General features: G+C 41.9%; 1 protein-coding gene across 4 annotated transcripts in view; it reads right to left on the bottom strand.

The window, feature by feature from the left end:
- Positions 1–7,864, bottom strand: part of LPIN1 (lipin 1) — a 76,024-nt gene extending 68,160 nt beyond the window's left edge. For 2 of the 4 annotated variants that reach the window (XM_035320770.1, XM_035320771.1), the window contains exon 1: positions 7,681–7,863. In XM_035320770.1, the coding sequence (XP_035176661.1) occupies positions 7,681–7,761 (81 nt within the window). In that variant the 5' untranslated portion in view covers positions 7,762–7,863. Of the gene's footprint in view, positions 1–7,680 lie in introns of all 4 variants that reach the window. The other 2 variants (XM_035320768.1, XM_035320776.1) reach the window with 2 other exon arrangements.
- Between the last annotated feature and the right edge of the window lie 2,742 nt (positions 7,865–10,606).

Raw genomic sequence — 10,606 nt, 5'->3', positions numbered from 1 at the left:
AAGGAAGGAAGGAAGGAAGGAAGGAAGGAAGGAAGGAAGGAAGGAAGGAAGGAAGGAAGGAAGGAAGGAAGGAAGGGAGGGAGGGAGGGAGGGAGGGAGGGAGGGAGGGAATGAAAATGAAAATGAAAATGAAAATGAAAACGTTCACAGTGGTTAGCAAGTCTGTTGGTATACAAAACACCTGAATGTAAGGAATGGTTTGACTGACCGTGCTGGCAATGAGGCTGTGCTGCAGAGCCTGCATTACATTGTCTCTTTTCTAACAAGGGGAAGATAAATGCCAGGCATCAACCATGAATGATATGTGTGACCACTGGAGGTCACTTTTGGTTTAGAAATCCCCAGCTTTGGAGGCCTTTGGCAGCAACATAGCATATCCAAAAGAAGAAAGGAGCACAGCTGGAGTTTGCAAACTTGTTCATAAAATCTCCTAAAAAAATATTTATTTCATTTTAGGATATGTTGCAGCCCAGAAGGGCTTCAGAGGATACTGGCAAATTACTATCATGAAACAGCTATTCTCACCAATAATATTAAATCCATACTGTGCAGTTTTGCAGTGTGAATATTTTGGTCTGAAAAACAATGATATTATTAAATAAATGAATTGAAGCAACAAATATAGGATTCAGTTAGAATGAAAAAGAACATACTTTCTTCCTTTGTGCCTATGCAGACAAATTACTGCACTTTTCATGAAACTGGCTCAATATTTACAAGAACAAAGAAAATATTTAAACTATTCACCTGATTCATGAATCAAATACCACGCACATCTACCACTTAGCCCAAAAGCTCCAAGTTTCAAGTGTTTGCCACTGAAGAAATAAAGAAAGAGCAAAGAAAAGTAGCAATATCCTGCCCTTGTCCCTTCTATTCCCCATGCTTGTTGGGGATTGTACATTAGAGCAGTACATTTTAGTAGTGATGCCACAAAATCAGCATTGTTCCAAGATCAGAACAAGGCTCTCACAAAATTCAGAAGACAGAAAGGAAAAAATGGGTGAGGAGGCAAGAGAATATAGGAAGTAAATAAATGTGTCCTTCCAGTATTTTCTTCGTGGCCTTTCAGAAAGGAGGATGCAGAATTTGTTAGGAAGGGGCATGTCTCTATTGCCTGGTAACAGCACCTGTTATATAGAGCCTGCTCTGTTCAAATAAATTATTGCTTTTTTGTGCTGTGGTCTGTGTTTGGATGATGGACTTCCTGGCAAACTGTAAAGATAAAAATCACAGCTTGCCGCAAGTTGAAGATTCATGGAGCTGTAACTTCTAAGTGGTGCTCTTGAGGGAGAAACAAGCCCCCAACACCTGTTCCTGAGTGCCCTGGCAGCACCACAGGATTCTTCATGACACTGAGACCTCATCTCCCCAGAGGCCTCATTAAAAATACATATTTTCAAAAATTTTGATTTGCTATATTTTCTACTTCCGTTGTTAAAATCTAAATTAATGTATGCACACAGACTTTGTGCTTGGGAGGTAGTTTTAGAGCCCTGCAGGACACAGCGCATGGAAAGCTTGAGTACAGTGGTGAAGCTGCAATAGACAGTGATGGCTTCAGCTTGAGCGATCCAGATCATAGGTTGAGTGCCTGAGATACAGGTTCAGGAATTGCTTTGTCTTTCCACACACACATACATAATTCCTCAGAAAAATAGTGGTAGATTTTCCTGCTAGGGTGGCTACTAATACCAAAATTCCTTTGATTAATCCAAGCTTTTAATATCTCCTTTTCTCAAATCCAATGATCAAGCAGTAGGAGCATCTATGCCTTTAACTCACCCCCAAAACTGACTCGGCAGCTGATGTTTCCCTGACTGTGCAGGTTAAAACTGTGTTTCACAGGAGGAGCCCATCTGCCTCTGAAATTCCTCAAATTAAGAGGATGCACTTAAAAAAGAAGCCCATATAAACTTTGCTCCCTGGAAATGCTTAGTTCTGTAGTTTTTCAGCCATATCGTGCATTTTTGCTGTTTTCTTTTCCGCTCACTAAGCAGATGAGTCCAAAGGGTCAGACCTTTGCAGTAAAATGTTCCCTTCTCTTCTTGCAGCTGCCTTAACTGCAAGGGCAAGCTTCTACTCTCACCTCCACACCTGTCTGTAGTCCTCCACATAAGCAGCTCCACTCACAATTTCTTAATTATTTCAGCTCTGTAAAAGTGATGACATCCACAAGACTGTTTGCTCCCAAGTTGGTAGCAAGAAACAAATATGTACCATAGCCTTTAAAAAAATCACACATTTTAAGGCAGCCCCAGTTCTTGGAGACATTTTTGTGCTTTTGGCCTGTTTGGATTGTGTTTTTCTCATGTGCTCCACCTTTAGAAGTGTTTTGCACTTGCAGCAGAGAACTTGGTGTAGGTTTTCCTCAGCTATTCAGCCAGGGCTGCACCTTTAAATGGTGGGAAGGTTTGCTGCAAGAGAGTCACCTGTCACAGATCACTCCAAGGAGAACTGGAAACGGGGAGGTTAATACTCTGTTTGCATTTACGGCAACCTAAGATCAATTAGTGTTATTAAAGCATTACTCATCCTGCAAAGAAAGAAGCCTTGTGGCAGCGTAGGCGACAGGAACTGGAAGGCAAGGCAGCTGATAACCTTCACAGTGTTTTACTGCCCTCACATCCTTTGGTCCTTGTGTATTAAGCTGAACTTTCACATCTATAATAAGACAGGGCAGTCTCTCTGAGACATGATCTCCAGATACAAAGGGACTGCTGACCTCCAGCAATCTGCTCTGCAGAAAGTGCAGAAGGATCCAGTCTTCAGTCAGCTCCTGGAGAGGTGCTCTAGGCACTCAGGGGGAACTGCAGGGAAGAGTGCACAGTCTGAATTCAATTTACTGTTGTTTGTTTGTTTGTTTGTTTGTTTTTGTTTGGGGGGGGTTGGATGGTTGTTTTTTTGTAGGTGGGAAGGCAGCGCATGTATTTGATGCTGAAGGAAAGCAGATCTGCAGAGAGTACATTATTTACCCTTATTTCCTCTTGCAAAAACACATCCTTTGTCCTCTGAAATGGAACCAAGGGTCTGCAAACAGGTCTGCCACTACAGACGTGCCTGGCATGGCATGAAGTTAAAGCTCCTGCTGATGGAAAGCCTGCTCAGGGCCACAAAGGCCACTGGATTTTTTAGGGCCTTAGAATGCAGTAGACTGCCTATAACACCAAAGCAGGGTAAGAAACGGAAATGCCATGTTTAAAAGCGAATAAATTTTCCCTTTGTAGGCACCCCTTTTCCTGTAGCTGCCTCTCACTGATGAAGCCTAATTCCCTCAGCACCTGAGCCTTGTTCCAAAGCCCCTAGTTCTTTGTGACATGCTGTCTCCCAGCATCTTCCCCAGCCGACCGCCAGCGCTGCTCCAGGGCTCAGCTTCTCTTGGAGAAGACTACAGCCTTGGAGAAACAAGGGTGTTTTATCAGTCACTCACTGTTTGATCTGAGACTAGCTGGAGAGGCAGAGAAACTTGCCCTTGAGGAGCCGACCAGCCCCTCTGCCCAGGCTGCATCAGCTAGCAGCAGATGGCAACTGCTGCAATGCTTTACATTTCTAGAAGGCTTCTCCTGAAGGATCTCAAAAGACAATATAAGCCTCAGGTTAAATTAACCTAAAAAATTAGGTATTCACAGATGCTCAGCCCTTGCAGCTCAGGTGAAGTTTGCCGAAGTCCCTCTGAGCATGAAGGTCTCAAGCTGGGAATTCATGACAGAGATCCCTACAACAGATGGAAATTTTGGAAAATAAAACCTGACATTGCCCAAGGCTGTATAGGAAGTTTGTGTCTGATACAAGAATTTCTGTAGATCTTTGTGTCCTCTGTGCTTTGACAGGCCCGGTTCTGCTCTAAAATATGGTGGTAATGAAGGTTAGGCGAGTACTTTCAATGTGCTTCCTAGATATTTCTGTGATTAAACATGAACAGCTGTGACAGCATCTGTTAGCTAATCTACATAAGCCATGCTATCTCATTAGTTACCAGGTACAAAACCATCCCTATGGGCTCTCCCTGGAAAGCATGCAGCCATACACCTGACATGGTTTCCCAAAAACAGCCTCATGCTGTCCTCCACTTGACAAGACAGCTGCCTGCCCCGGAACACAGAGATTTCAAGCACATCCTTCAAAACAAAATAAATAACCCCTGACTGAACTGATGAAACCACAAAATAAAAAAGCTGAATCCAAACAAATTAATCACAGGAATAAAGGGCTTTGCCCCTGCTCCTGCCACACAACCCCCATGTGTGCTTCCAGGTCACAAAATGGACAGTCAGGTTTCCATGCCCAGCACACACTCATCCTGACCCCAATTGACCAGCACTGCAGTTGTTATGCATGCCCTGGTCTCGACATTTTGGCACAAGCCACGGTGGTTACGTTCAGTGTCACCACCCAGCCTCTCACTGTGACACCTCAGAAGGCTTCTTGAGCTGCTGCAAAGGCCCATATGGGTCCCCTGTGACTACCAAGAGCTTTCCCAAGCTGACCTCCCCTCACTCAGCACCTAGGTGGTGGCTCAGAAAGCAGTGGACACCCATGGTGGCCATGTCACCACCCTGCAGAGATTTTACTGTTCCTTCATGCTTTGGGACACATGAGAGCAGCAGGTTTTGGAGGTGACCTCTGAGACGGGCCCTTTCTTCAGGACCATGCTCAGCTGAGGTCTCCAGCCCAGTTCCAACCCTGCGCTACTGCTGAGGTTGGGATGCGTTCCTCACCGGTAATGCACAGCCCATCCTGTCGGATGCTTGTCGGACACCATCTCTGCAGTATGGTACTGTGTCATGGATGGTTTGTCACCAGCAGGAAGAGGGGACTAGGACAGGGCCCACCTTGTCAGAACGCTGGCATCACACCACTGCCTCAGTTCACTCCTCTGTGCCCACCAGGCCATTTCCCTGAGGTGAACTTCCTTGTTCTTCATGGACTTCTCACCTTGCCAGGCACCACTCACTCCCACTTTTGCAGGGTATAGCCTGGGGATATTACCTATATGTGTTTGCAGGGGGCAGAGATGGACTATGGGTCTGCCCTTCCCAAAGCTGACCAGACCTGTGGAAGAAGCTCTCCCCAGCACATAGCACAGCAACATGTATAAGCCTCTCCCAGTTTAGATACGTGCTCAACTGGTGCAAACATAGGCTAAAGGAATCCACCTTTGCACTACAAATACAAAGCTGTGGCAATGGACTACAACGTTAAAGAATATATAATTATCTTACTTTCACAGGAGGTCTAGAAAGGCAGATACACAAGAATAACACAGATGATGCTGTCCAGCTGCAACCTGGGCTGCAGGTTGTGCTGCTCCAGCAACATCCTCTGTTCCTAGGAGTCCCATTTCCAACCACACAGCTTAGTCACAATTTCTACTGAAACTTCATGTGCTGACACATTGCCAGTCACTGGTCAAAAAAAAAAAAAAAAAAAAAAAAAAAAAAAAAATTGAACTGGTTATGCAGGTTTTTAAGGTAACTTTTTTCCTTCTGCTTAATCTGTTGTGCAATTACCGTAAAGCTGTCTTCCTTACTATCTATTTCAAGTCTAAATTACAGCACCACCATCCCTACTGTGATACATTGGCTTCTTTCAGTGATACATAATTTCTTTGTCTGTGGTTCATTTTACATATCTTTTCCTGTATTCCTCTGATAAAAAGGAGAGATGTGTACAATCACATTCAATACCCTCAGGGAAAGGAAATTCCTGTATGAAATCATTTTTGTGTTGTCCTCTTACAATGCCATGGTAAATCAGAGGAAGTGCTTTGAGGCTTAGGTGCTTATAAAAGAACATTTCTACTTCTGGAAGCACGTAATTTTTTAATAGCATGTTACATTTCAAAGCTTAAGCTGAGGGCTCATATGTTTATCTTTGCATATCTAGGAAATCTTTTTATTGAAGAACTCTTTATTATGAGCTTTTAAAACTCTCAGATATAGGTATTCAGTCCTCATCTTCAGGGACCACAGTCTTCTATTTACTCTACTATACGCTGACACACAGAAGCACAAGAAGCACAGAGAGAAATGGTCTTCTCTGAAGTCCTTAGCAGAAACCTAGAGTCAGCAACTCCTAAAGGCCAACAGCAACAGTTTCAAATGATCTTTAGGACATCTATTTCTATCAGAAATCCAATATGCTTTATATGCTAAATATCACTGCTTATTTAACTTGCAATGAAGCTTTCATATTTGTTGCAGAATAGATTGTTCCACAGAGCAGTGGGACCCAAGATTTCTCATGACAATTTAAGAGAATTCCTGGGAAGGAATTTCAGAGAGGGAAACTTAAACTAAAGTACAAATCATACAAATGCAATTGTCAATTTTTAAATAAAACTCACAGCCAGAAATCTATTGAAGTTTGATGTAAAAATAAAATAAATAAATAAATAATATCTGCCTTATTTGTAAACCAAACTCAGAGTTTTGTTTATTCTGTATATAGTTTAGATGTTCCTTAGAGATCTTACCACCTGCTAACTATTCAATACCTCTATCTCCACACCCAGCCTCCATTCTCGTCAGTCTGCAGGGGATTTTCACTGAAAATAGTTTCCACTTACTTTTAGTTAAGAAATCAACATCTATAAATTATCTTACTACCCAGACAGACATTCACCAACACACCAGTCCTGTCACTTGTCAGTAATCCTGTGGACTGATAGTGAGAACAACTGGTACTCCTCTTCATCCTCCCTGCATGTTCCTCCAGTGATGAACTATTTTAAATCCACAATTCTATCATCAGCTAAAACAGTTTATTCTATACTTTTACCTTCAAAAATAATTGACTTTGAAACAGTTCCTAAGTATTTGTGGTCAGGCACAAATATGCATGTAAGCATGTAAATGATGTTTCATGCAGGTACCCAGGGAGTTATCAAACGTACATATTTGCAGAAAAATCATAGATGTGTATGTTTGTAAACATGAAATGAAAAATAATTTCAAGACATTTTTTTAACCACTATGGTAGTAAATATGTTTTCTAAAATGTAATTGAAAGCCCCCTCTTTTCCTGAGACTTGCAGAGTTCTCATACCACTCAGTAAAGCTGTTCCTGTTCTGATTCAAAGCCCCTTCACAGTGAACGCATCCTTTATCTTCTCAGTAGAAAACCTCACTGGCCCACAGCCTTTCTAGCATCATAAGGCATCAAGCCCAGACCTTAAACCACAGACCTATGTAGCCACTGCTACTACACCATTAGTGCAGAATGTCTTATATTAAGGCAGTTTCTACCTTAAAAAATTATGGCAAAGTTTTTTTGTATTTGTAATAGGGGTCTCACTGGCTCTCTTCTTAACAGTTACCTGTTAAGCAGGTGTTTACACTATTCTTTACATCATTTTCCCTCCATTATACCTAAAAGGTACCTTTACACAGTGCTGCTTTACACAGCCAATAAGAGAGCAAACAGTATGGAATCAGACAGGTTTTCTTGCAGCACTTGGCATACACAATAGGAGCAATAGGTTTTCCCCATTTTTTTTAAAAAAATATCTACAGGTAGAAATAGAATAGGAAATCTAATCAGTAATGAAACACAAACTTCTCTATAAGAGTAAAAACTCTGATTATATTCAGTTCTACCTAGTTTTATAGAGCACAGTCTGTTACTTTCTTCTAGAGCTTTAAAATGTTATTTATGCAGCCTTAGGGCATAAGATCTTACCCAAGACCAAGGGGAGCCGGTAGGGCTCTCAGGCTGTTCTTCATCCTCAGACGACATCCTGGGCTGATCATTTTCTCCCATTCTTTGTGCAGACTACTAACACCAGCCTTGGTTTCAGCCATATACAAAAATGCTGCCTTCAAGTTTTATCTGTTGACAATAAAGCTCCAGAGAATATAATTTCCCCGTGATCGTGTTTGCTTGCTAATTTTACCTGCTGAAGTTCTTGGAAGCACAGTCAGAGCAAGAAACATGAGCTCAGTAAACCAGAGCACACTTTGCTTGCAACTGACTCCTCAAGTATCCTAATTAAGTCATAAAGTTCAGTGAAAAATTAGAGCTTGACAAACAAATGAACTTCCAAACAGTCGGTGTCTGTCTTACTTGTATACGAGATTTTATGGTCAGACTATTTGCTGAGTTTTACATTCTGTGAAAAGAATATAGGAATTCTCACTCTGCCAACACTTTATTACCATCGCTTATCATATTTAGTGTGGATTTTAATGGTTTAATTTAGTTTTCAAGACAGGTTCTTAGTGTCAAAATCTAATTCTGTCTTTCTGCAAAGCTGCAGAGCTCTACAATTGTAACTGTGTGCGTGTGCAGGCAGTACAACTTTTCTTCTATGCAATAAAGAGTTGGAAAGAGGGCACTTCCTTTTCCGTTTGTTTCTTTCATCTTAGGATTCTTTTTAGTTATGTACCAGAATGTAAAATACAGTTATTACAAATTTTTCCCATGTAACTTCAGACAAATTTGCCCTGATGCCTGTGTGATGTCTCTTTCTGTAAGAGGGGACAGGAGAGCTCAGTGTCCTAAAATCACGTGTGGCAGCTGAACTGAATGGCAGTTTCATCCCCCAAAACAGGCCTGGAGAGGCTTTGATGTTGAACTGACCGGTAATTCATGGCTCTGTTATGCTTTCAAGTTCATAACCTTTGGCTTGGATTTTATTAATTCCTCTGCTTATAAGGCATCTGGTTGCAGTAGCTGGTGAAATAAAATTATTATTGAAAATCTGAACCCTGGAGTTATATCTGTGACTTCAGGCAAAACCTTATAAATCTTTCCACTGTGTTACATAACAAAATGTGCTATTTATAGGGAGCTATTGCAGAAGAGACCCAGCGCTAGCTACAAGCTGATAATGATTATCAAATCAACAAGTGCACCCAGCTATGTTTGATATTTCACCTTAAACTATACGCAAATTCAGTAAGTAGGGAAACAAGCAATGGAAAAAGAAAACTGGAAATATAGCAATGAGTAGAGAAATAGCCTGTAGCCAACATGTGGTCTATCATTACTGCAAGTGGCACTAGGCTTATTAGCATGTACTAGTAGAGAGGACAAAAGAGGGGCAGCCCTCTGACAGCTGGCAGTCCATCAGGTGTTGTCAGCTCAGGGATTAGGGTATCAATGTCTCACAGGCTGTGGTTTGACAATGTGTTTTTTTCAAGAGCAACATCAGCTTCAGCTGTGTCCTCTGTCACCCTCCTCATCCCAAACTACACCATGCAGGGCTTTTTAAAGCCTTAAACAGGTTCCTGAGATGATTTATTCTGGGGTCTCCAGAAGAGCCAAGACAGCCAGCTGAGGGGGAATCGCATTGCCTCATGGAGGCAGGAATCAGTGGGACAGGACTGAGCAGTACTGCTGTGCAGGAAGCACTGCCTTAAGCTTTGAGAGTATTGGGAACTGGGCATTATTCCTGTGTATTCCAAAACTAACACAGCCACCAAAGGCAAATGTCTAACGTAGCAAAGGAAATGTCAGTTTTCATCACACAATGAGCATCAGGTGCAAATGATAAACTCCCAGCTCACTCCAGGTGCTCACCAGGCCCATGGACATCAGCAGGGCTGCCCTCTGCATCCCTCCTGTGCTGTCAGGCAGCCTCCTGCGGTGCACTGTGCCCTGCTACTGCCCTGAAACTCTGCCACTCCAGCCTGCTGGTGCTAGTGCCTGATGGACTTCCACCTGATGGAAGGTAGGGTCAAAGGACATTGACTTGGAAGACACCTGGAGGAGAGCTGATTTAAAAAAAAAAAAAAAAAAAAAAAAAAACTTACTATTTTCACATTAGAAACTCCTAATCTGAGGTGGTCATATAGCTAGGTCACTTTGCAGGCTAAGGTTTATCAGAAAAAAGAGAACAGAAATTAAGTTACCAGGATGCTCAAATTACTCGCTTCTGTTGTACAGAAAATGGTAAGACTGGGAGCACAAAAAACCATTTATTAGCTATCTGACACATCACATTTTCTTTCTGGAGCAGTTTCAGGGAAGGAAATTCAATACAATTCTCATTGCTGCTTAGCAGGGAAATGCCACACCTAGTGAATTTCAATGGCATTCCTGCTTCTGCTGAAAGGTCTGTTCACAGCACTTGAAAGATAGGAACCACTGCTTGTTGGAGTAATTTTCCACTGTACCACCCAGTTCTTATGTTAAGTTGGCTTTCAAAATGTGAATAACAAGTATAACAATCTATCAGTAATTGTTTCAATCATAATTCTTTGCATAATGTTTATTTATAAATTCTTTTTAAATTATTTATAAATTCTTCAAGAAGTGGCTGTACATCTTTCCCAGCTCACTGTATACCTGAAGCCTTTGTCATCTTGTTCATCATCCAGCTTTGGGACCTTTCTGCTTTCACCAGGAAGCCCTGACAGCTATGAACATTTCTACTATGCAAGAGGTGAACCCAGCAACTGCTGCTCCTAGACTGATGCTTCTGATAGTCAGAGTTGGCATCCTATGTCCAAGGGTGACCAACACCAGATGTTACTGATCAAGAAATCCATAAATGGAACAATAACCAGAGGGGAAAAAAAAATCTCTAATTTCTATAAATTAGTTAATGGTTCCCAGCCTTTTCCCAAGGTTGCCATTGCCACTAGCTGCTCCCCTTTCCACC

This window comes from Oxyura jamaicensis, chromosome 3, assembly GCF_011077185.1.
Source record: "Oxyura jamaicensis isolate SHBP4307 breed ruddy duck chromosome 3, BPBGC_Ojam_1.0, whole genome shotgun sequence".
NCBI lineage: Eukaryota > Metazoa > Chordata > Aves > Anseriformes > Anatidae > Oxyura > Oxyura jamaicensis.
The sequence above is the reverse complement of the archived record's forward strand: the minus strand, read 5'-3'. Positions and strand labels throughout refer to the sequence as shown.